Source organism: Colletotrichum tamarilloi (assembly GCF_030869305.1).
Source record: "Colletotrichum tamarilloi strain Tom-12 chromosome Unknown Scaffold_12.1, whole genome shotgun sequence".
In the NCBI taxonomy this organism is placed as follows: domain Eukaryota; kingdom Fungi; phylum Ascomycota; class Sordariomycetes; order Glomerellales; family Glomerellaceae; genus Colletotrichum; species Colletotrichum tamarilloi.
Window position 1 is genome coordinate 713,520 of NW_026849395.1, and position 24,871 is coordinate 738,390.

The 24,871-nt window shown below is 55.0% G+C and overlaps 7 protein-coding genes across 7 annotated transcripts; 3 read left to right on the plus strand and 4 right to left on the minus strand.

Annotated features, from left to right (window-relative positions):
* Positions 1 to 1,035: 1,035 nt before the first annotated feature.
* CTAM01_05029 (uncharacterized protein) lies at positions 1,036 to 4,848 on the plus strand (the record flags this gene model as incomplete). The annotated part of the gene is made up of 1 exon (XM_060521059.1): positions 1,036 to 4,848. The coding sequence occupies one exon, from the start codon at positions 1,036 to 1,038 to the stop codon at positions 4,846 to 4,848; it is 3,813 nt and encodes a 1,270-aa protein (XP_060384428.1).
* Positions 4,849 to 5,629: 781 nt separating this feature from the next.
* CTAM01_05030 (glycosyl hydrolase family 43) lies at positions 5,630 to 6,708 on the minus strand (the record flags this gene model as incomplete). Its single annotated transcript, XM_060521060.1, has 2 exons — positions 5,630 to 6,258; positions 6,354 to 6,708. The coding sequence occupies 2 exons, from the start codon at positions 6,706 to 6,708 to the stop codon at positions 5,630 to 5,632; spliced, it is 984 nt and encodes a 327-aa protein (XP_060384429.1).
* A 2,609-nt stretch (positions 6,709 to 9,317) lies between these two features.
* On the plus strand, positions 9,318 to 9,824 carry CTAM01_05031 (uncharacterized protein; the record flags this gene model as incomplete). Its single annotated transcript, XM_060521061.1, has 1 exon — positions 9,318 to 9,824. One exon carries the CDS (start codon positions 9,318 to 9,320, stop codon positions 9,822 to 9,824), a length of 507 nt encoding a protein of 168 aa, XP_060384430.1.
* Positions 9,825 to 10,210: 386 nt separating this feature from the next.
* Positions 10,211 to 13,717, minus strand: CTAM01_05032 (histone deacetylation protein Rxt3; the record flags this gene model as incomplete). The annotated part of the gene is made up of 1 exon (XM_060521062.1): positions 10,211 to 13,717. One exon carries the CDS (start codon positions 13,715 to 13,717, stop codon positions 10,211 to 10,213), a length of 3,507 nt encoding a protein of 1,168 aa, XP_060384431.1.
* Positions 13,718 to 18,933: 5,216 nt separating this feature from the next.
* On the minus strand, positions 18,934 to 20,271 carry CTAM01_05033 (prostacyclin synthase; the record flags this gene model as incomplete). Its single annotated transcript, XM_060521063.1, has 2 exons — positions 18,934 to 19,834; positions 19,886 to 20,271. 2 exons carry the CDS (start codon positions 20,269 to 20,271, stop codon positions 18,934 to 18,936), a joined length of 1,287 nt encoding a protein of 428 aa, XP_060384432.1.
* Positions 20,272 to 20,360: 89 nt separating this feature from the next.
* On the minus strand, positions 20,361 to 20,534 carry CTAM01_05034 (prostacyclin synthase; the record flags this gene model as incomplete). The annotated part of the gene is made up of 1 exon (XM_060521064.1): positions 20,361 to 20,534. The coding sequence occupies one exon, from the start codon at positions 20,532 to 20,534 to the stop codon at positions 20,361 to 20,363; it is 174 nt and encodes a 57-aa protein (XP_060384433.1).
* A 2,136-nt stretch (positions 20,535 to 22,670) lies between these two features.
* On the plus strand, positions 22,671 to 24,308 carry CTAM01_05035 (uncharacterized protein; the record flags this gene model as incomplete). Its single annotated transcript, XM_060521065.1, has 2 exons — positions 22,671 to 22,745; positions 22,980 to 24,308. 2 exons carry the CDS (start codon positions 22,671 to 22,673, stop codon positions 24,306 to 24,308), a joined length of 1,404 nt encoding a protein of 467 aa, XP_060384434.1.
* Between the last annotated feature and the right edge of the window lie 563 nt (positions 24,309 to 24,871).

A 24,871-nucleotide genomic window follows, 5' to 3' on the forward strand; every position in this document is an offset into this window, starting at 1 on the left:
TTGGCAAGATGTTCTATGACTTGAGAAGCTCGGCATGAGGATACCAGGTTAGTAGTCACTTGAATGGCAGTAAATGATGAGAAGGAGATATGCAAAGTCCAAACAAACCAGGCCGTAGACGGACGGAGAGACAGAGAGATAGAGAGATAGAGGCCTGACTGGCATGGCATGGACAAGGTTCTCCCACGCAGCCGCCAAAAGCAGCTGGGAGTAATACCACCTCGCATACTAAGAACCGGGCAAGGCATGGGACAAGAGCAGAAAAGAAGTGGTGACAGCTAACGGCATCCAGCAGTTTTTCGTGCCTGCCCAACCTGCTTACAGATGCTCTCCAATTACCTCTATTCGTTATCTGCTGCCTCTTTTCCTTCCATCTCTTTTTTTCTCATCCCGTCATCCTGAACCTGATTTTGCCATCCTCACAACTGCTTTGCTCCCACCTCTCTTCCCCGCCATACCTTACTATTATTGCAAGGTACTCGTCCTTTCATTACTCCTTCCAGGCAGGCGTATGACTCGGGTTTTTCTTCTTTCAACATCCTCTGTCTAATGCCCAGCAAGCACCGTTACCAATAGCTTGCATCGAATCTCCAAGACATCCCTCCACCACAACCACCACCACCGCCAACCAACACCACTCCCAACGCTCGCGCCTTCACACACGCATCTGACGCCGACGCAAACTGACGCTGATACACCATCGCATCCGAGCCAGGACAGACGAACTATGACTGCGCCTCTGTCTGCAAGGAGGTGAATGCGTCTCGCTCAAGAGGCTGAAGACTGACACCGTCAACGTCGTCTAGTCTCCTGTGCCAACACTACCAGTACCTAGTTTTCGGGGACTATATTGGACTTGGAGGACTGGAGTCGCGAGCTCGATCCAGCTTCCCTTCGCTCGTTATCCGCCAACCTGACTCCGTAATTGCTTCCTCCTCTGCGACCACCCGCCACCCCTGCGCCGGTGGTTCGGATCGCCGTTCGCGCCTGAATCACCCATCCATCCAGTAGCTCGTCCGTCCCGAAACCACGACGATGTTTTCCCATTTACGAATCCACCGGAGGGGACAGTCGAATCCCACTTCGCCAAACCCCGAACAGCCCTCGGCCGCTGCTCCCTGGGATCCCTCGCTTCCACAGCAGCACTCTCCCTTCATTCAAGATGCCGCCTTAAGCCCAGACATGCGACCCCAGGCTTCGACGACGAATTCCTCACTGCCTCCCACCCTGCCGCCCATTCCCCGCGTCACCTCATCCAGCTCCGAATCGCCATCCCCGCTCGAGCGACCGACTGTCGATACCAAGATCAGGGTGACGCCAGAGCCCAACACGCAGAAACCCCAGCCGCCCGTGCCTCCACCGGTGCGCTCGCCATACAACGCAGACTCTGGCTTCCTCGGTGGCGTCGCTTTGCGCAAATACCAACGCGAGCAACAGGAGCAACAACAACAGCTCAAGAAGCAACAAATGGCGGCGAAATCACCGGATCTGGTCGCGTCTCCGGTTCTTCAAGGCAGCCACGAAAGTCAATTCACAAGGTCGAAGCCCGCACCCCCGCCGATAAACACCGCCCCTCCGACGAGACCCCCACCGCAACCCACGAGCGCCTCAAAACATGCCGGCTCCTTTGCGACCCCGACCGAGCTGCATCACCAGGGCAATACACAGAGCTCGCCCCAAGCTCAAGCCTATCCTGCCACCGGACGTCGCCCTGCAGGAACGAGGTTGTCGAGCGAGCCAATCCGCATGGCAAACCATGGTTCCGATGCCCCGAAGGGTAGGAAAGGCCTGCCTTTTCTGAAAAACCCAATGTCAACACTGCTTGCACGGAGAAAGACAAGTCAAAATGCACCAGACTTGACGCCTCTCCCGCTGGGAGGAAACCCGTCATACGATCCTCGAATTCGCGGGACAAGAGTTCATGACTTTAGCGCTCCACGACCACGACGAAGCATCCCCAATAATGAGGGTCCCAGCCCTGCCGCGGCGCCAACCCCTGGGACGAAAGCACAACCGCCGATACCTGAGGAGATGTCAGACTTGGGCCAGACGTCGTCCAGAGAGAGCGCAGCACCATCACAAGCATTTCAACATGGAAGGAATACAAGCAGTGCTTCTGAATCTGGTCACTCGGGCTCCGTCAGCGTCATATCACAGCCAGCTGTTGAATCAGGGAGCGGGTCGGTGAAGACAAGAAGCAGCTTGAACTTGGAGTCAAAACCTCTGCCCGACGTGCCGCCCAAAGATGATACCGCACCATCGTCGAGCTCGGCCTCAATCGTCTCCAAGAAGCCCTCAATTAGTGCGTCCTCGATCTTATCCAAGAAAACACCGTCCACAAGAGCAAACCCTTCAAGACATGCCTCTGTGTCTGGGCAGGATGTTCTTTCTTCTGTGCCCCGCCGATTGAAGAGTACGTCCTCCAGATTCAGCTTCGACATGGTCGGCGCGGCAAAGCAGGAGAAGCTGCTCGAAGAACGACATCGTCAACGCGAACTCGAGAGGAAGACGTCCGACCCTGAGCCTAGCGGACCTCGTGATTCTAGGTTCGACGACTTTGACGAGGACTTTGATTACGATGCGATGATGGAGGACGACGGGTTCGAAGAGCCGATTCCGATGAGCAATGACTTTGGAGACGACTACGGATACGAGGAGGACTTTGACGCTGGCGGCACAGATCCTTTGGGTCTCGACGACGGTGAAGACTTCGATGCGGCTGGAACCGACCCCTTCGCTCTTGATCCGGTCCCAGAAGTTGAGATCGAATTCGACGAGGATGCTGCAAACGACCCAGACAACGATCAAGAGAACTTTGCTGGCTTTGTCTTTCAACGATCAGGCCCTCCCTCGGCCTTGACCAGTCCACACAGCGCCGGTCTGTTAGCGACGCCGAGAGATGCAGACGGAAAGGTGATTGGATTCGCCATCTCGAGAGATACGCCAGATCTGAACCAGCTGTTGAGTCCCGGCTTTGCTCCCGATCAGAACTTGTCGCCCACTACGACTGATTCAGCTGCCGAACTTCCGATCGACGGCTTGAATATTACCGATACGAAGCTGCAAGACGAGGACAAAACGTTGCGCGAGCCAACCCAGTCTTTGTCGCCCGCTCCTCTATCAGTCCCTAAGAAGGACGATCTCTATTTTGATAACGGCCTTCTCGATGAGCTGGAATTTGCTGGCGAGGGGGACGGCTCTTACTTTGACGAGTCCATCTTTGATCTGGACGATACGGACAAGTATGGCCGTCCTATTCCGGGCGCCTTTGCCAGAGCTCAAGCTGCCAGAGCTGCGATGACTGGTGGCACCACCCAGCCTGAGAATAAAGTGCAAGGAACCGATGCCGAGGTCGGCGAAAGTCAAGATCCTAGCGTCCAAGACGGCAGTGCCCCTGACAATGTCAAGAGAATCTCAGACAGCACGTCTCGCCTGTCTGCGCATTCCAATGTATCGCAATCGACAGCCCATACTTCCCTCAGCGTCGGTATGCCGGCTCCTTCTGTCGACGAGTCCAAACGAGGCAGCGATGTCCTGGCCCAAGGCCAGGAATCTTCCGCAATGACCTCTAGTTTCTCAGCGACGGGCCAGGACAAGGTGGATGCTTATCAAACTGCTCTGGCGGCAGCAGCGTTCGAAGCCGCCGCCAATGGTCGTTTTCGACGAGACTCGTCACCCCCTCCAAGCGAGCTGATGTCGCCCAGTGGAGAATCCTTAGATGACCTTCCACAGCATGAGAATATGGACGACTACGATGATTACGACGACACTGGGTTTCGCGAAGACCTGAATGATTACGATGTCGACTATGACGACTTCATTGCGGAGGCGAACGCTAGTGCCCTTGCCAACGACTCTGACGGTTGGTATGGTCAGGAGTTTGGGTTCTACTCTGCTCCTGTCGAAGGAGGTGGGCGCCACAGTAGGGATAGCTCCAACGGATCGGATGAGAAGCCTTTCGAATATGCTAACGGCGGCTTCTTTGGGCCGTCGGGTGTATCCCGAAGCAAGTCCGGGAGGATAGTATCTCGAGAGCCCAACCTCACGCCTATCACGGAGAGATCCGAGTACTCGAATCGTAACTCGATCATGAGTCTCGCGGTCCCGCCTGGCATCGGTTCCGGTCCATCAAGTCTCCAGAGCCCTGGCCTGGCCCAACTTGCCATGATGGCTGATGGTGACGATAATATGAGCCTGTCAGCGCTGATGCGGCTTCGTTCAAGGGCTTGGGGTGGATCACAGGCCAGTCTGGTCTCCAGTCGGGAGGGGTCACCAAGATCTGAGAGGGGCGAAGGTGGAAGCTCACCTTGGGGCCCGGGGCCTCACAACATGCTGGGCATACATGGCCATGGCCGTAAGAACTCGGCATTCTCTGTTCGCAGCCGCGACATGGATTCTTCGGATGCAGGCAGCACGTCGGGCTCCCCTACTCTCACCATGTCCATGCCCACTCTAGGGTCACCGCCTCCGCCTCTGCCACCACTGACACAAAGTCCTGCGGTGGTCATGAACTCTCCCCACTTCACGCACAGCGCGGCATTCGACCCCGTTCCGGAGTCCGACGAGATGGATGAGCTGTCAATCTCCAACACCATTTCCCACTCGGGCTTATGGATGAAGAGCCCGGATACAGCTATGCATCCGAACCTCGTGCCCCGGATCGACCCGACGCCCCAACCTCAGCGGAGGCCTGGCATGGGTCACAAACACAAGGGGTCTGCGGACAGTATATCATATATCAAGGAGGAGGAGAGTGGCGAGACTAGATGGGTTCTCGAGCGACGTTTTACCGCCGATAGCGGAGAGATTGAAGTGCAGCGGGAATTCGTCGGCAATGGCCAGATTTAGGATATGCGGCCTCCAGAATTGCACGGCCAGGATCAAGGTGGGAGAGGCGATACTCCAAACGTCGGGCTGACTGCGCCCGACATTATCGAATGATATCATCCAACAGCGACGGCGTAATTGTTTTGAACACACGATACCTCAAGCAGAGTATGAAATAAGGGATTTAATGATGGCATACCCTGTATAGAGTAAGCGGCCCGAGCCACAGGCATTTACGGATGCAGTGTAGAGAGCTATGGCACAAGGCTGATGCCGGCAGTCGAGTTGGGAATAGGATAACCAAGAATAACTAATACCTTCACACCTGCCGCCTCTCGTGACTTGAGCAACCCACAATGAAATGTTAAGATCCATAAAGGTCAGTCATATATAGCCCTAATGTTCTGATCCCACGTTTTGATCCCAAGTACCTACCTAACCCAAAGGATCTCTTCTCACGTCCGTTATTCCATGAATTTAATCTGACACAGTTACATTGAATCAGTGACGTTCTACCATCTCACCCTTATTTTGTCTCCTGATGAGTCGATTGGCTTGAAAATGCATCAGAAACTTCAGACGAACGCGATTGTTATGTACTTCCAATTCCAATAACACAGTATTTACAAGAATCGAGCATCAAATCTCATATATGCGCCCCCCCCCCCTCCACTCCCCCCAAATCCATTTATTTGTAGCTTCATCTCATTCCATCATATCTTCATCACCAGCATCAGTCATCAACACCCTACCTCTCCCTCCCTCCAACATCACTCGCAAACCCCTCCCTCCCATCCCAGACTCACTTGGACGGCTCACCATACGCATAACTAAAAGCAACAGGCGTCCCAAAGTTAGGCGAGCCGTTACTATGCGTCCCGAGCATCTGCACCATGGTATACCGACTGTCATCGCACGCGCCCGCACTATTCGCAGTAGCATGGTACGCAATCCACGTCTGATCCCCCTTCGGGCTCGCAAAGAAGCTATTATGCCCCGTGCCGTAATGCCCATTCCCACTACTCAGCACACACCCATTCCCCTTCGTCCACGCCGCGGGGTCCGTCGGCGCCCTGCTCCCGTCCCAGGTCAACAAACCCAGACAATACGACGCGGACCAGCAGTACGACGCAGAGTACGCGAGGTAGGTCTTCCCGCCAAAGTAGAGCGCCGCGGGGCCCTCGTTGACGGGGTGGGAGACGCGTTCCCAGGATTGGGTGGGCTGGGAGATGAGGGCGACGGAGCCGGAGGTGGAGACGTAGTCCGTATTGAGCTTTTGAATGCAGATGGATTGGTAGGTTGCGCCGTGGAAGCAGGAGAAGACGAGGTATTCGCCTAGGGAGGGGGTGCGGAGGACGGAGGCGTCGATGGCCCATTCGTCGGGGCCGATGCGGCCTACGTAGGTGTAGGCGTCCCAGGGGGTTGTGCCGCCTGTTGTGTGTTAGTGACGAGGCTCTCATGACATTGTTTAAGCTAGTGACGAGAAGAAGAGGAGTGTGTAGGTGAGTGTGTGGTGCAAGACGTACCCCTCAGAACATGCATCCTCTGATTATCCAAATTCGCGCTCCCGCCCGCCGTGAAGTAGATATACCACCGGTTCCCCAACCAGTGGACCTCGGGCGCCCAGACGTTGCAGCATCGCGAGGCGTCGGCGGAGGAGTAGACGACTTTCTTGGTGGCGGTCTTGAGCCCTTCGATGGTGGTGGAGCGGGCGATTTCGACGGTGGACCAGGTCGTGGAGAGGAGGTAGTAGTAGCCGTCGCCCGAGTAGGTCAGGAACGGGTCGGAGCCGCCGGGACGGCGGATGGGGTTTGTGAAGGCGGAGACGAGGGGTGCCGCTGCGAGGGCGAGGAAGGATGTTAGGGTTGAGAGGAGACGCATTTTGGGCGTGATGGGGTGGAACTTGGAGGTCCCTTCTTCTTGTGATGGAGAGTGAGCCGGTGGGAGGACGGAGTGGAAGAGGGAGTGGATGAGGAGATTTATATCGCTTCTCAAAGGTCGTTCGTCATGGAGGTGTGAAGGGAGTGGGAGGGCATCGCCGTGTAAGTCATCTTCCGAGAACATCGCATATGCCGCGGGTCAGTCTCCGTGTAAGCGAGCCCATCAGACACGCCACAAACTGCAATCGTCCCGCCAATTTCGGGTTTACTCTCCTCAGAAGCCCATCATGGGCAGACAGTTCTCGGGAAGAGGGAAGGGGAGTCAGTCAACTCGGCGTTGTCTTCAAAGTGGACCGCTCGCCCGCCGTCCGCGGTCTGCCCGGCGAAAGAGAAACCAGCCATTCTGCCAAGACTCTAGACCGCAATATCGGAGGAGGTGGGGGATTGGTGGGATTAGCGGGCGATGCCCCTGTCGGAGCGGGGGTCCGGGGGACACCCCACGATGGACACCACGCGCCGGGCATGGTCCATGGACGAAGACAATCGTGGAACTGAGGATTGTGGATGCGAACACGCGAGTCTCTTTCGGTTGGCTGGACGTGCTGGGACTGTATCGGCATTCTCAGAAACATGATGTCGAAGTGAGCTACCGAGTAGAACGGACGGAAACGTGCTCGTTTAGAAGCCGATCCCTTACCCTGCATGCGAACTGCTGTACTCCGCGCCATGGGTGCGCGTTCCTGGAGCCGACGGACGTTGAAGCTTAAATTCTCCGGGGCTCCCGTCGTGAGTTTAAGCTTACTGGGGGTAGTTCAGCAGCTCGCGTGTCGGGCTTGGGATTCCCGGCGAGTCGGGATGGCAGCGATGCAGACGTGAATATGATTGGAGCGCTTGACATCAGTGCCATCCATCTTCCCTTCTTCCCAGAATGATGTGTTCCTGAAAGCGCCAGCTCGCCAGTCATGTGAAAGGTTGCCCATAATGCCGTCTTGGAAGTTTGGTTCCTGGTAGTCTTGGCAGAGAATATCCATCAATGGTTCAATGCCCGTTGATGGAGCGGAAAGATTGTGATTCATAAGCTATGATACGGTCGCTCCTGTGGGCGAAGGGAACATACGCTGCCGTGGAATATTGTGATAGTCCAAGTCACGGTGAAGGAGGTGGGCGGCAGATAAAAAAGTCTATATCAAAAATCACAGGCCAAACGCGAGAATCAAGGGTTTCTGTATATAAAGGCGGAGAAAGGCACTTTTCGGTTTTCCTTGCCCAAGAACCCGCAGTTTTCCTATTGTCCTGTGGCAATGATCGGCCATCAAACTTTAGGAACATGCCATTGGCATGTTATAGGCTTGTCGTTCGGCTATCCTAAAGGTTCAAAACAGCTCTTCGTCCCAAGTAAGCCCTCGTGTGTCTTGGTGTATTCTATATGCAATGCACGTCGAGGGGTGATGGAGAAAGTAAGGAACCTTAAGGTAGACATACTGATGGTAGGGTCTGTGAATGGTGAACTAGACTTTTTGAGAAAGCTGATGAAACAGTTACTCGCCTCATCGAGTCTGTCCCTTGACGAGACATACAACCTACCATTATCTCCCAATAGTTCCTTATGAGACGGTACATCTGTCAGACTTGAGAACTAGGCGCAAGTCTTAAGCTCTTTTATATGGTAAGGTAGGGTAGCTTAACCAGCTGCTTGACACGAGTGCTCCGTGTGGCTGTGCGTAGATGGGAGGATTAGCAGCCAGACACGTGTCTGGTATTTAAACTCGTCGTGTACTAAAGAGATTTTCCCTTGGAAGAGGCAGGCAGGCATCTAGCTCTGGGTGTTCTGAGACCGAAGCCCAGAAATACAAGCGTACCTTGAAATGTCACTAAGCATGTGCCAATGACGACTTGTGTAATTTGGCAATGAAATTGGTTAAGTATTATATACGTCTTTGCCTGTTCGACAGCGCCTCGTGTTGGGAGTGTATTACGGATGGAATAAATCTCAAGATATACTGAGTAAATAGAGTGATCCTTGCTTAAGTCGAATTAACAATAGTGGCGGTAATACCTTGGTAACAAAGACAGGAAACTCTCTCTGGAAATGAGTTGAATTCTGGAGCTACTAATGCACTCGTACAATCAAACAACCAGTTGGTATGAGGGCTCAAACTCCATGATCACAGAGTTTAGAGCCCGCCCACGGGCATCCCATTATGTCATCCACACGGGAGGTACCTCCAGACCTGCCCAGGCACCTTTGAGCTTCCGCGACGGCAAACCTCGGCCCCATCCGCCTCCGCCACCGGAAGCCCAAAGCCATGGATGGCGCCGCTCATTGGGGAACCCAAGTGTGCAGCTGCCAGCAAGGGTCCAAAAAAAAAAACGCCTCCCGCGCTGCACTGCGCTGCGCTCCGACCAACCCGCGTCAATGACATTGTGACATTTTCTTTTACCGAGCATTTTCGCCATCGTCCCGAAATCGTCCACCTTCAAACCCGCACTCTTCACATCACCACCACCAAAACCGCCCAACAACGCCTCTACACCCCACCTCGACCAACCCAAACTCTCACAAATCAAACGCAGAAGACAAAACCCCAAGTCGACAAACCACACTCCAAAATGTCTCGCCTCCTCCGCCTCCGCCCCCTCCTAAACCTCACCCACGTCAAACCCTCAACCTCAATCCCGGTCCGCCTCTCCTCAACCTCAGCCTTCTCCCGCGGCCCCGCGCCCCCCCGCCTCCCAGCAGACCAACAAGCCGAGTTCGAGCGTCTCCAGCGCCAGGCCTCCGTCTCGAGCGCCTTCCAACACCTCGTCGAAGAGCAATCTGAACCCCCCGCCGACGCCTCGTCCACCTCTGCCGACTCATCCCCCTCCTCCTCAGTCGCAACCGAAGCGACCACAACAGCAACGGCGACCGAACCCGCTACCGCTGCGACCGCGACCCCCACGATCGCAGCAACGGACGAAGACACAATGCACCCGAACTACGTCCGCGGCGCCCCCGCAGAGTTCGAGGGCGACGTCAACCCGCGCACCGGCGAGGTCGGCGGGCCCAAGCGGGAGCCCCTTCGTTGGGGGTCTGGTGGTGATTGGAGCTACAACGGTCGCGTGACGGATTTCTAGATGTCCCGTGAACGATAATTTCGTGTCTTTTTTGCGGGGTACATCTGGTAGGAAGTTGAGCGCTCCTAAGAGAGAGAGAGCGACTTTGCCTCGATACAGATGGAGCCGATTCGACTTGCAAAGCGACGCCAGAAGACATTGGGACATCCCCTGTTAGGCAACACGTTTAAATGAAGAAGTCCTCTCGCATTGTATCATCAGTGTATAGTAACTAGTCGCCATAATCACATCAAGATACCATCTCATGACCTCGAACCACTTCAAGTATTCAAAAAGTATTGGGTATTATAACCAGCGCTACTCCTACAAAACTACTCCAACTTTGTCATCCGCTGCTCCATGCTCATATATGCCATTCGTCTCTAAATCAAGCCGTGATAGATATCTCAAGCAACCGGAACGTCAGGGACCTTTGCGGTGGCACTATCCACATCCATCTTGTCGTCATCGGCCGCTGAAGCGCCATTCGTGATGACTCCGTTCGCCTTGGGAGCCGCACTTTGAGGAGGCTCGCCGTCGATTCTGTTTTCCTTGTCTCCTTCGCTCGGCGCTCGTTCTTCCTTGTCCTCGCCAAAGGCGCGCGAACCTTGGTTTCTCTTCCACCAGGTGCCGGAGACGATCTCTCCTCGAATCTTACTCAGGCGAAGCTTCTCGCGCTCCAGCTCAGCCCCGTTAAGGCCTCGGCTGGCCGCGTGCATCTCTCCCATGGCCTTGCGCATTCGCTCTCTGCGGCCTTTGCCACGGAGACGGTTTTGCGTGCCGGCGCCATTCGTGACCCAGCGAATACCCGTAATCATGTAGCTGATGCCGTCATGGATCGACTGTCGACCGTTGTACCGTCCACCAAATTCTCGCGACTGAATGCCGAAGCGAGTAGTGCTACCGTACTTATCCAATCGTGGGAGAACCACGAGGCTGACGTGCATATCGCGATCGACGGGTACAGTGACAGGGCCTGTCCTGGGCGGCTTTTCGAGATATGTGGCCGAATTGGCCTCCAACCGGGCCTTCTCCTCCTTCTCCTTTTCCTTGCTGCGTCTTTTCGTTGCCGGAACTTCTTTTTCGGGGGCATTGATACCGCGATCGAGGTCCAACATTGCCACGTCCACATCATCAGCCCATTCACCCCGAATCCATCCGCCGTGAATGCAGGCAGCAACGACATCCGAGTCGTCCGTGTACACGTCTGTGCCCCATAATGCCCTGCGAGCCGTGATCTCTTCCCTTGCCGCTGAAGTCAGGTGCACCTTGGGTACCTTCACCGTCAGTGTGCAGTTCTCCTTGTCCTTGATGACATTCCAAGGAAGTGGCATAGGCGTCGAGGAAAATCCGCGGCCGGATGGAACATTTGGCAATTGTCTCGCGGGGCTGAGCTTGGGTTCATAGAGCACATCGCCCAGATGGGTTCGCGGCAAGTGAGCAACCGACTCGACCACAGCCTTGGAGGTTACAATTGTCTTCGGCTTGGGAGGAAGAACATTCGTCGGGCTCTGCACGGCCTGCTTGGCGGGCGTCTCCTTAACGTGTGTATGCTGATGCGCTGGTCGAGGAACATGATGGTGGTGAGCAGCCGGCAAATCCTTCGCCAGTCCTGTCGGAGATGGGATGGGAGTGTTTCCCTTTACGTTCTTGAAAGGCGTGCCGCCACTGGGAGTAGGGGTGGGGGCATTGGCGTGATCGACAGCATGATGACCATGGTGGTGATGGTGATGATGGCTGTCGTCGTTAGTCGTTGTAGAAAGACCAGAGGGAACCGGGACGTACTGATGGTGGTGGTGTTGATGAGTCTTCGGGCGCTTTGCTCGACCAACAGGCGTCAGTCGTCCCGTGCTGTCCTCGTCACCCTTGGTCTCATCTTCCTTCAACTTTCTCCGCCTGCCCTTGGGTTTGGGCGCTGCTGTCTCTGGTCCAGACTCGTGCGCTGGGCCGTCTGCTTCGTCGCGTCTTGCAAGACTCGCGTTTGTGTATGGCGATGGAGTCACGGTGTTGACAGGGCTGCCAGTAAGGGTGACTCCGCTTCCTATCCCGGAGAACATCTTACCAAACTCGCTCTTTATGCTAAGCTGCCCTGGTGGTCCTGGCTGTCGTGATTGTGCTCCTTGGACAGCCTGAGGCAGCGGCGACACTCGTCCTTTCCGATTAATTTCCTGGACCGCCAACAAATTTCTTTGATTATTGTTTGGATGCTCTTCCGCAGGTCGGTTGCGAGGCGAATCGTACATTGGCGGGCCATGAGGTGTGCTGTATGCGACTGATGGAGGCGGCGGGCCTTCTTCGGCTGGACGGCGATGCGGCGGAGGCGGTTGCCCTTGGGGGTGTAAGTGATTTATCCGTCGCTCGGGAGAGTCAAAAGGCTGCTGCTGCTGTTGTGGTTGTTGTAGCTGCAGGTGCGGCTGACCGGGCTGGCCGGGCTGCCCTGGTGGCCCGGGCTGGCCTGGAGGGGGCTGCTGAGCATGATTGGGAGGATACCGATCGTTGGGAGGCGGCTGTTGCTGGAACTGAGGAGCTGGAGCGGGATGACCCTGACCTTGAGGTGGGTAACCAGGCGCAGAGGTCGGAGGGTATTCGTGATGCCTTGGGTGTAATCCAGCGGGATCGTACGGTACTCTAGACTGATCAAAAGGCGGCTGCTGTCTTGGCGGCCAAGGGCCTTGTTCACGTTGCTGCTCCGGGGGCCGGGTAAATGGCGGAGGCTGGCCTCTTTGAACTTCCTGGGGCCGATATTCGCCCTGGTGTACAGGAGGTCCTCGACCGCCGTCGCCTCCCGAATATGCTCTGTCTCTGCGCTCTCTTTCCCTCGCCTGCTCCCTTTCCCTGAACTCGATCTCATCCCGGCGATCTCTTTCTGCGCGGTAACGGTCATCAAAGGTCATGGGCTTCAGACCGGGTCTTTCAGGATTGTACTCCATTGAGCCTCTGGATATCTCCTCTCGCCTCGGATACATCTCTTCCGGTCCGTTGTTTCGACCCATATCAGCAGACCTCGGCGGCATGTTCTGGAACGACTTTGGCTGGCTCGTAGGCCTCGGCGGAGGGCCTTGAGGCATTCGGCTCGATTCTCTACCATCTTGAGCTGAAGGTCCGCGCTGGTGGTAGCTCTGCTGGGGTGTGCCGTACCGCTGCATCTCGGGCGTGGTCGAATAAGTACCCTGTGGTGAAGCAGCAGCGCTGCCTCTCGGATCATACGGGCGCTGATGGTCTGGTGTCTGAGGTCTTCTGAAAGGCTGGTAGTCGGAAGATGCAGAGTGCATTCTCGGGGAAGCCTGCATCGTCGGCGCGAACGTCGGCCCAGAAGGCGCCGAGGTCGCAGGCGCAGGAAAATGCGAAGGCGGTGGCTGCGACTCTCTTTGCGCTGCCGGAGGACCGCCCAGCATGGAGGATATTGACATTGAACTACCGGTGCTTCCCGTTCTTTGTATTGAGTGTAGCGAGGGTAGCTCGCGGCCCCCCGGAAATGAAGTTGGATGACCAACATTCAAAGGCGGAGCTCTTGGCACAGGCAAGCCATAGTGTCCCATCTGATGCGATCCCGGAGGAGGTGGGTTCCCGGGCTGGGGAGGAGAGCCAGGAGGAGGCATATTACGATTCATCGGCGGGCCACCAGGTAATGAGGATGCACTCGGGTGTCGAGAGTGGCCCGACGGAGGAGGACCCGAGCTGGGCTCTTGTGGGAACGATCTCGGGCCCGATGAGTAGTATGGATTTTCTGAGGAGCGCCGCTGATGCTCGGCATATGGAGGATTATTCGCAGGCGGATGGGAGACGGGTGGGAATGGCGACTGGTTCGGTGTTGATGTCGCGGTCGTGTTCGACGATGGAGGAAAAGGTGAGCGGCTGTACTGCGAAGCAGCGTTGCGCGAGAAGGGCAGCTGTGGCGGCTGTCTTGGATCCATCGCGCCGAGTTTTTAGCTCAAAGCCCACAGGGTGGATTGCACATAGGTGTCGGAGGGTGCGTCAGCGCGACGGCGACTAGGGTGCAGTGGATGCTATCGCAAAAGCAGACTCGTGTGCGGGTGCCGAAGAGGATCGCTCGATAGGTAAAGGTATCGTTCGGTGCTGGTCGCGGTGGTGAGGGTTCGACAAGGCGACGGTTGAGGAACCGAGAGTGTGGTGTTGTGGGAGGGTAAGGTTGAGGGTGAGAGGCAAGGTGAGGTGAGGTGTGAAGCAAGGTAGGGAAGTAGGAGGGAAGGGTCGAGGAACAGAGGAAGATCGCGACACACTGTTGTGTTACACGGACGCAGAATTATTTTGGATTCCCCTGGTCGGATCCTGTTTCGGTGGAGCTGGGCTGGCCGGCTGCTGGCATTGAACAGCTTGTGCCTGTGCTCACTCTCGTTTTTTCCCTCTCTTTCTTTTCCTTGGCCCTCGCCTCTTTTTTTTGCAGTACCTCGGGGGCCAGGGGTGTGAAGGTCCAGGTGGAGGTGATGGTGGACTGGCGACAGGGTCCCGGTTCTTGTTGGTGTGGGTGGGTTGAGGAGATGGTGGTGTCTTGTCTTGTCTCCTTCGGGGATGGGGGGAAGACTCAAGAGAGAGGTCGCGATCAAGGTCAAGGTGACAAGGTGGTTCACCCTTGATCACTGCAGTCTGCAAGGTGGTGGTAAGAGGTCAAGCTGGAGACGCGGCTAGGTCCAAAAGTCGAGTTCGACCACTCGACCTGCTGTTGCTTGGAGACTTATCCGTACCTCAGGTTGGGGGACTTGGGACCGTGAGCTGGTGACCTTGGGGCCGCCGCTGGCAAATGGGCGCAAATCAGCCGGAACGCGACAGGGATGCCGGGGGAGGTTCGTTCGCGCTAGTGAGACAGGTGGCCCCCCGTTGATGGGAAACGATGATGTCGATGCGCCGCGCCCGGGGAACGAAGTATGTATGGATGTTGTTTTCCCTACCGCAAGCCGGTGGGCTCCTTTGTCGATTGACAGATTTGACGTGATGAGTTGGTGAGGTTGCTTTGTCCGTGGATGCTCAAGTCGAGTCGTAAGGTGCCGGTAGGTAGCTTTTACCGCGCCAGACTCGAGGAAAATGTGGTGATGGCTTCACGTGACTATCCGATTGAGTAGGTAAGGTACCTTAGGTAAGGAATCAGCCACGTACTTTCCCTAATGTCGATTTGGATGGAAGGAAAGAGCCGACGATGTAGAAATGAAGAAGGAAAGAAGGATCCGGGTAGATACGTATTCAGATGTCCATTCCTTCCTGAACAGTTCCTTCCTCTCGAAGCTGCAGGGAACCCAAGCTGAAAGGGTATCGTGCGCCTCACGACGAACGCAGAAGCTTCAAGACAGGACCGAACGGCGCGCAAGGCGTGGAGGAGCTGGAGAGCAGCAAGGAGACGATGGGGGGAAAACGAGGGGGGACGAAGATGCGCAAGGGGACATGGACGATCCAAGGGGCCCTATCCGTACCATGGCACACTATGGCAAGGTAAGGTCAGGTAAGCTTATGCAGGAAGAGACGGTCCGCAGAGTCTTAGTGCGACTGTCCGTTGACAATAGTACTGCCGTCAAAGGTCAAAGCATCTGATCGAGGAACACGGGAACAGGAACGAGGGCGGGGAAGAAGAGAACGTTGAAAGTCGACAGCGCATCGCCGCATGCCAGAAACGAGGGACGCACGGCAGCTCTGCAAAGCATTTCTTACGAATGGGCTGTCACATCATCACTCTAGTCTCCGGGCAGGTAAGGTAGTCTTCGGGCAGGCAAAGGAACGAGTGGGTTTGTCTGCCGTGCTCGAATCGTAAGAGAGGGAGGGAGGTGAAAGCAAGGCAAGCCACCAGACAGATGCAGAATGCACAATGCAGAGAGTTGCATGCGGGATGCCCCAACTTCCAAGCACCTCTGGAAAACTGGCGGTGGACAAACATGGCCCCAAGGCGCGGGGTTCCCCCGGGCGAGTCGTGTGAGAGTGCGAAGGGCCATGTCTTCCTTTTGTTCTCGCTGAGGTTAAAGGTAACTTTTTGGCGTGATGTTACGTACAAGACCATGCTCATGCATCTTAAAAGTACAATTATGATGGAGAGAGTCAGGTATCTCACCCGCAGCAAGGGGAATGGAGGCAAAGGTTGGGGTAATTAAGGTGGCGTGCCTTGCGTATTGTCTTGGGTGTTGCGCGCCGTGTCTGCGTGTCTCTTGTCACTTCACTCTTTCATCTGAGACTCGAGAAGGTGTCGCGTCGATGCTGTGGCCATGAACATGACCTTGACATCGACCGTTGTTGACGGCAGATGTAAGCAGTCACGTAGTATGGTAATTCGACAAAGTTCATCCGGCAAGTGGTGATATCCTATTCCACCCAGGTACACGCAATGTCAACGAGACCCTCAATGACCGACGCTATGGCTAGATCCTGACATGCTCAAGAATGTTTCGTATCAGTTTGCTGAAGAAGATGAGGTGCACATTCTATCTGTAAGATGGAGCTGTTGGGGCTCTTCCTATGTGTAACTTGGCTATTCCTTATGAATTCACATTCTCTGCTTCACTCAAAGCTAACAGACAGGCTAGTAGATGCGCAAAGACAAGGAAGACTGAGGCAATTCACTCGAATGCCTTCAGTAGCAAACCCAATACCTCAGTACCTTAGTTACGTGACGGTGACAATGACAGACTTCACCCAGTGACAGACTGACGAGACGAAGACGGGAAAGCTGCCGGTACGTATCGCCCGCCGCCCGCCGCCTTTCCCCTCGCTCCTGGGAGCCACCCTGGACCCCCATTCCATTCCTTCCCCCAGGTCAGCCCCAGCCAATGATGACGCATCAAATGACCGGATCACCCAGTTTTGTGTTTTTTTTCTGTGCCTGGGGCCCTGGGGGGAAAGTTGGGAAGGACCCGCCCACTACCTTGAAGAGCTTCGAGGTGCAGGAGCGCAGCAGCGGCAGGACGGGCGGCGTTGAGTGTCGCATGGGCCCGGACCTGGCCCGACAATCTTGGAAACCTGAAGCTCCCTTCGCTTTTCTCAATGGAATGAGGAGAAACTCGAAGGGGCCCACCTGGCACCGACAACGGGACGATGGTGCTGGTGCACAGTCAGCGTCAACGTGCAACTGGGACGGGAGGCCATGTCACTCCCGTCACTCGAGCACTTCAATGCTTCAACAAGCCCTAGGCTCTTCTGTTCTTTTGAGAACTTGGAAAGGAAGTTACGTAAGGTACCTATGCAGAGGCACCGAGGAAAGGAAAGTTGACACGATCAGGTCGGGCGCGTCAGGGTGGTCAGGGGCTCCTTCAGTCAAGCAGGGTTCAGGTCCCCCAACCACCCGGCCTATCCTTCCCCGTCCATGGATCACCGCTGGGCCTTGGTGTTGGGCTGAGAAGGAAAGCGGGGGCAGGCAAGGCCGATGAAGCAGGTGCGTCAACAGGGTTACTGGTTGCCATCATGATAATAAAGTACCTCAGACTCATGACTTATCTCTTGACTGCCATTGCATTCGGTGTCTCGCTTCCAGCAGAGATGCACCAAGAAGGGAGAAATGCTACACCTTGTTTTCTTGAATGTAAAATGCCCGGGAAGAGGTTGAGAAAATCAATCATCACGCAAAACTGCGCCTTCCTCGTCTCGAAATTGGAGGTGTATCCCATGAGGAAGCTTAGGCAAGCATAGCACAGCAAAACAGAAAGAACGGCGTGGGCCGTGGTAGCTCTTTCCGTCACCCTTCCCCTTCCATTGGAAGGTCCCCACAAACAGCTCCTTCCCCAAACTCGCTCCCAAGATCCCGTGCCTGCCCTGCGACATCGACCCGCCCAAGGCACGCACTTTCCTTTCCGCAGTGCACCAACGACAAATTCGAGGAAAAGCTCTTTTGCGACCTGACCTTATTACCTCATCCATTGACCATTCCAAGAAAGTTGCGGAAAGCTTCTCGATCAACTCCACCCTGGCAATCTAATTCTGCCGACAATCGGCCAGTCATTGCTCTAACCGCGGCAACTTGTCTTCTTCCTGTGCGTGTTCGTCGGACATCAGGCACATCACACTATTCGGGGCAACAGCGTCCGGCGAGAGCCGAAGACCAGAAAAGAAGAAAAAAATCACTGCACTACCTTGCGAGATGCCACAGGGCCCGCCGGCAGCTATCCGCGCTCCTTGCAAAAAAAACAATCCAAGAAAAGTAGGTTAATATCTAGCAAACCCTGACCGCAACAAAGATGCAGGGGATTTGAACAGACCCCCCGGCCGCCAGAGGGCGGTGAAGAGGCAAAGACGACCATAGCTTCACCCAATGCCCTTCACCGATGGCTCATCCCGACGCCTACCCGCCGTAGATGCATAGACCCGAGTACTATCCACTACCTCATCTAGACCCTTGAGAGCAAGCAAGGCAAAGCCAACGAACGCGCTTGGAGGCCCCCTGACCAACGACAAACTACAATCATGGAAGGGATGGGATGTCTGGTCACCTCGCGGTCAAACGTTGTGTTATTCTGCCATGAATACGGCACCGGCTTTGCAAATGCACATTGTCAGCGTGTCTCTCACCCTCCATCAGCCAGTCGCTCATCAACGTCCAACTCTATGCGCCATTCGCTATCGCTCCGGCCCCCATATCTCATCCTTGCATCACATCACCAACGCGGGAGGCCAAAAGGTGCCTGGCTGATAGCGGTTCGCCGAATCATCCCATAAGATCGACCACGTCGACTATCGCCCGCTGTTCCGTCACCCGTGTATGGCTGGATTCCCCTCGTCTTATGTGCGGCATGACACTCCATCTGGTTCGTCACGCAACACCGCATCCTCCGGCTTTCTGCCAATTGCGGCGTCAGAGACTCTTCAACCTGCAGACTGACAGCTCAACGCATGACGCCGGGATTGACAGGGGGGCCACTTGCCGGCTGCAACCACTTCCGCACATTATATATCGCTGCTGAGCGATATCACCAATCATACGGGGGGACTACTTCGCATCGGTTGCTTCAGCTCAGTTTTGCCCAAGCAAAGGCACTGAGTGGTCTGCATTCGCAACTTTTGACCCTACAAGCGTCTCTACTAAGATCCTGCTTCGTGAACATGAACGGTCATCACATTTCACCGATTTGACATGCTTCGACTTTAGCTTCACACCAGACGGGACAGATCTTGGACAGAGAAGCTGTAGGCTCTACTGGGCATCCTAGCATACAAATCTCCACGTCACGTCTTCCCAACCCTTCCGCCGCGAAAGTTTGATATTCTCGGCGGCCCGATCACTCGCCGGTCGTCTTGTCGCTCCACCTAATGGCGGAGCTTCCGCCGCAGGAACCTCAACGCCATCCACGTCGAACCCGAGCGCTAACGCGCTGACGAACCCGAGGGTCTCCGTTTGGGCAAAGTGACGGCCGGGACACAGATGGCGGCCGCCGCCGAACGGGATCAATGCCCCACGTCTCCGTTTCTCATCCCGGGGATCAACGTCAAGGAATCGCTCCGGCTTGAAAGAAGCGGCATCGTCGCCCCAAATCTCCGGCATGAAATGCGTGACGCTTGCCGACCATTGCATATTGGTGCCCTTCTTCAACAGATACTGACGACCATCTGTGTCCTCTAGTGTAGCATCCTTCATAATACGTCGGTTTCCTATCTGCGCACTGTGGAGCCTCAGAACTTCGCGGAAGCAGGCGCCGAGGAAAGGACAGTCTGCTTCCAGGCTTTTAGCATTAATTGTCACGTCTCGTCCCGTTTCGCTCTTGGTTTCCACAGCCACCCGTATAACTTCCTGCCGGACACGCTCAACGTACTCTGGCCTGGAGAAAACTTCGGCAAATGTCCAGAACAGGGTCGACGCCGTATTCAGCGTTGCAGCAAAGGGAATCAGAAACTCGGTTTGGGAGAGGTCTTCGGAGGGCATCCCCAGCTCGCGTAGATACCGAGCTCGGTCTTGAAGAATCTTTGCCACATCCGAGTTCTCATCTTTTCGTGCCTGGTAGAAAGGTCGGATAAGATCACTCATCCTCTTTCGGGCAGCGATAGCTTTGGGAGCGACCAAATTCGGTGCAACCTTCATCACCAAGAGCCCTGCACCTTTTTCAAACGTCCTGCTTCATGTTAGCGAATGCCACGCCGCTCATTATGCACTCTCTTCTCACCAAAGATCTTCAAGCATCTTGGCGTCCCACATATTGTCCTTCCCGTACAGAGCAGTCGCAGTGGCCATGGTCAAGGTGCCCTTGATCCATTCGAATCCATCGGACAGTGGGCTTATGCCATTGATTGTGTTCAACACCCCTGCCAAGTATTTCAGAGCAGCATGGTTCATCTTTTGGAGCGCCTCCTGGCGTAGATTTGCCGCCATGGTTTTCTCGATCTGGTGCAAGATTCCTGGTTGCATAAGGGTGTCTATGTGATGTTTCGGAAGATCCAGCACAGCCGACGAGGCTTCGATCTGGAAAGGCTCGAAGGAAATGTCTCCGTGGCACATAGCCGCTGCGATCAGAGAGGGCGAGTTTGCCACGTACATCTTGCCATGTAACATCGGTAGTGTGCAAATCGGCAATCTGTTTTCCTTGCTTCATGCTCCAGTCAGCAAAAGAATGTGCACTTGTTCAGACAACCAAAAACATACTACAACCTGGCATAGAAGCCGCCTGATTCTCTGATGAGGGAGATAATATGGCCGAAAACTGGCAGCCTCGGACGAAGCACCGGGGGTTCACGAGGATCGAAGTTCGGAAACATAAGCTTCTTCAGCAGCAAGAACGCCGGTACTAACAGCAATGCCGCTGTGACTACAATCATCGAATAACTTCTACGTGCCGACTCCGTACTATGAGCGCTAACGTCTGCCATTTTTCGGGGAGATCAATCAGAGCGACACAACGCGCAGTATTGAGAAATAAACGTCAGAGCTCCCATCAGGCTTTGATCGAGGGTACGGCACGATCATATGGGAAATCCCCTCCCCTCATATGGCTAGGGGTGTTAAAACTTCGTTGCACACGCGTGTGGTCAGCGCTAAGAACGCCTCTCAGAGCAATCGTGTCACGAAAGGCGCTCGCCTATCATATTGCCGGTGGGATTTCTTATTCCAGCCACCGAATGAGGGCTGATATTGTATCAGATCTCGAGAAAGGCTGGGAAAAGAAGGGCTTCGTCATGCTTGACCTGTGGATCATCTGTTTATCCCCTTGTTTCTCTTGATATCTCGGGCTTGAGCTTTCGAATCTTCGTGAAGTCACGCTGTCAGCGAATATTTCATCGCTTCAGCTACCTAAGATGGCAAACTTCTGCACTCGCGCGAAACCGTCCCAATTCGTGCCCGATTCTACAGCAATCCACGAGGACAGTCTCCTGCCTGAAAGCCGAAGGCATGCGGCTGAAAAGAAGGGCCTTAGCGACGGAATGCTCCAGTCTAGCCTATTCTGATGGTGGCAGGCGATGATCTACGTCCACGCTCAAACGTGACAGCTTCCTTCCTCTTTGATATGATCCAGACTCGGGACTGTGATCGACACATGGTGCCTTGAGGTAAGATTTCTGCCGAACTGCTTGCGCTCCTGTGGGCCTTCATTCCAGCCGTTGTCCGACCTGCTCATTTCAAAGCAGTTTGAGATCACTGACAGCATATGACATCCAGATCGAGCTGTCCCAAACGCCATCCGAACCCTTGGCAACTTTTGCCCATGCTTTACGCCAATGGTGAGCCAGCTAAGTTCCATAGGAGGCTTTGAAGAGGGCACATTTGTCATTGAGAACTCTCTTTTTCGAGATCACGCAACACCAACGCCTTATGGCCATCCCAGCTACAGCGTGTGTACTTCGTAAGGTATATCCCAGGCAAACGGCCGGGATTCCTTTCCTAGCCCGTCAGTCTGGCTACTATAGCAGCGGGCTTTTGCATCCAAACGCAACGCACGAGAGTTCAGGGCTACACCTGCAGCTTTGCCTTCTACGCACCAGCCAGCCAATGTACGACCGCGGCATCAGCGTTGCAAAGCCAACGGGGTATCCAAGTGCTACAACTTCACGTCAATGCATACCATCTTAGCTTATGACTATAGTGCGAAACGTCTTTGGATTTGTTTCAAACCTAGATGGCACTGTCAACCACGTCTATGACGATTGATCCCCAAGAAGAAGTCGTTGATTAAACTCCGGGACTCACAAAGGCCAACATCGATTCGAGGAATGTTCGTCTCTGGGCAAAGGCGGATGTCTCCCCCGCCACAACATGAGATTATCTTCTAAGGGACATCCCCATGGACCCTCGATCGAAGTGTAGCTTCGCCTTTCGAAGTCTTCTTCGCTGCAACCTGGTTGCTTAAGACCCCTGGTACTTTGAGACGTGGGCCAGGAATTGACCGGCCACCCATCCGAGATTGTCGAGATGCTACGGCACGTGGAGACAGAGAACGATTGCGGGTGTGTTGAGCAAAGAGGCACCACACCGAGCCAGCTACGCACCATCGTGAAGATCAAGAAACCTCGCACTGGCAGCTGTCTTTTTCCACCTGGGGCGAACGGATTGCCAATTCAGTGCGGCAAGCCGTATGTCGGTATCTGATCCCTGCATGACAACAGCTTTTTGATGCTTACACTGCCCGCCGTTCGGTGAGCTCCAGCCCCTCACACATCACTACTCGGGTTTCTGTCACCCCGTTGTCACAGCGGGGGACGTGCGGTGTTGAAGTTGAGTTTGCGTCAGGACAGCCATGCATCCCTGACAAGGTCAAGCATCTCCCCAAGTTCTGACGTTTCGCATATTGAACTAAACGGATTGTTTTAAAAACAAGTAGTCAGCCCGTCGACGGTTGATCTCGCGCGCCACCTCCTCCGCCCGCCTATTCACCGGGACAAAATTTAACAAGCGTCCGATCCGAATCTGAAGAGTTGCAAAGGGCAGAACGTCTGCAAACGAGCTTGTGTACCGATAGAATGCCGAAGGGCTCAAGGCAGTATCACGGAAAGACGAAGAACGGGTGCCGACAGTGCAAAAAGCGTCGTGTCAAGGTACGGAATGATCCTATTTGCAAAGAGGCGGGTAGGCATGAGCAAGGCGTGGGCCGCCAATATCGGGACAGACTGGTGACGTGCATGTAGGAGTCCCGGTTTATTGGGTTCTTCCTTCAGCCAGTCACGATGTTGGTTAGCCGAGCAAGACATGATCGCCGTCTGAGTCTCCCAATACTACACTGTACTATCTCAGGGAGCTTGTTCTTTTGCTAACTTGACATGGGGTTCTAGTGCGACTGCGTTGGTCCCGTATGCGCCAACTGTCGCCGTCGCCAAGAACACTGCAGCTATCTCGGGCTACTCGCAGACGCCCTCAATCGCGAAAATGGAGAAAAGGCTAGCGATACCTTGAGTATGGTCCGCCGTGCCGCCACGGTTGCGGCGCACGCGTCTTCACGAGATGCCCTCAGCGCTTCATTACCTGCCGAGAAGCTTCGCGCCGACGAGGCCGAGCTCAAACACCACTTCCTGAACGAGGCCTGGTTCACCTTTTCATTACAGACCGATCCTCGAAAGTGCGACGTGTGGTCGAGATGGGTGCCGCAGCTGGCGTCACGCAACGTGTTCATCCATCAGAGCATGCTCTCTATCGCGGCCCTACACTTATGCTACCTCGAACCGCCAAACGCGAAGCGATACTATTCGATGGCTTGCCAACACGCCATACAAGCGAGCAACTATTTCCGGCTAGCTGTTCCTCAGGTCACAGAGGAGAACTGGCTGGCTACCTTTGTGTTTTCCATGTGCAACGGCATCTTTGGGTACTACCGACCGTTTGCCGACGAGAAGGTGATGGGACAGGTCAGCACGTTTGAGCCTTGCAAAGCTCTTACAGTAATGCGGATAGCGGCCAGATTCTCAGACACGGTCACGCCGCACGTCTTCAAGAGTCCTATACGGGACAAGCTAGCACAAGTCGACGTGAAAGTATGGCGCGACAGCAGCGACATACTGCTACGGCCAACCATACAGAAGAAAGCCAAGTTTGTTGAGTTTCTATGCCTAGGCCCCGAATCAACGGGGATACCAGTCGAAGACATCAAGATATACCTCGGGGCCCTCGGCGCACTCAAATCCTGGATCATGTCTCTCCCCGGACGGCCGAGGATATGGAAGCACTTCATCATCTGGCCGTCGCTGGTGTCGGAGCAATACCTCTCGCTTCTGAGGCTGAAGGAACCCGTGGCGCTCATGATCTTTGTCCTCTGGATCGAAGTCATGTTCCTCGCGCCGCGGCGATGGTACCTCATGCCCTGGTACGATCGCGGGCACGCCAGCGCGATAGCGGAGCTCAGCAAGCAGGGCGACACGCCCGCCCGCCGGTTCTGGGATGTGCTGCAGTCGGAGGATAGTCAGTCTGATACCACGGGCGAGGATTCCGAGGGCAGTGTGGGGTGGGCGAGTAGTCCGTCCATTGCTAGGAGCGACGACGTCGGGGGGCGAAGAGGCGGAATTGTCTCGCTGTCGACTGGAGAGGAGTATGTTGGGCAGGACAAAGCGTGTGGCGGTGGTAGCAGCGGGTATATGAGCATTCCGGCATTGGCGCAAAAGGCGAGCTGATGATGGCAAATGTCATCGCGTATATCGTCGGAACTGGTCACCTCGCGCACTTTCCATCGATGGCACTACTGTAAGGACCTGCAGGCTCCTGAACTGACAGGTGCCTAATAGCTTTTCCAGCGGGAGGAAAGAAACATACTCTGGTTTCGAGACCAGGTCGGGGGAACATTCCACGATCACGACTACATCTCGTGTTTGGCCTATATAATACGGCCCTAGTGACACTGCCCTCAAGCTGCGAAAGGTCGCGATGTGTGTTATCATGGCATGGCTGGGGCACCAATCTGACCGTACCGACCGATTTTTAATCGTCTACTTTTGGTCCGGTGTCCCATCGACGATCGATTAGGATTCTGGAGGCACGATGGACGAGGCGATCGCACACTCATCAGCACCAAGCATGTCAAGCCTGTTCTGCTCTAGCTATCAAGATAAACCAAATCACATACTAAATATTATTGTTTAACTGAATGTCATCGCTTCAATACCCTACACTGGTGTACACAGGTGTCCCTCAATAATGGCGGTAACATGATGTCTGCCAAGCACGTGCATCTCCATGT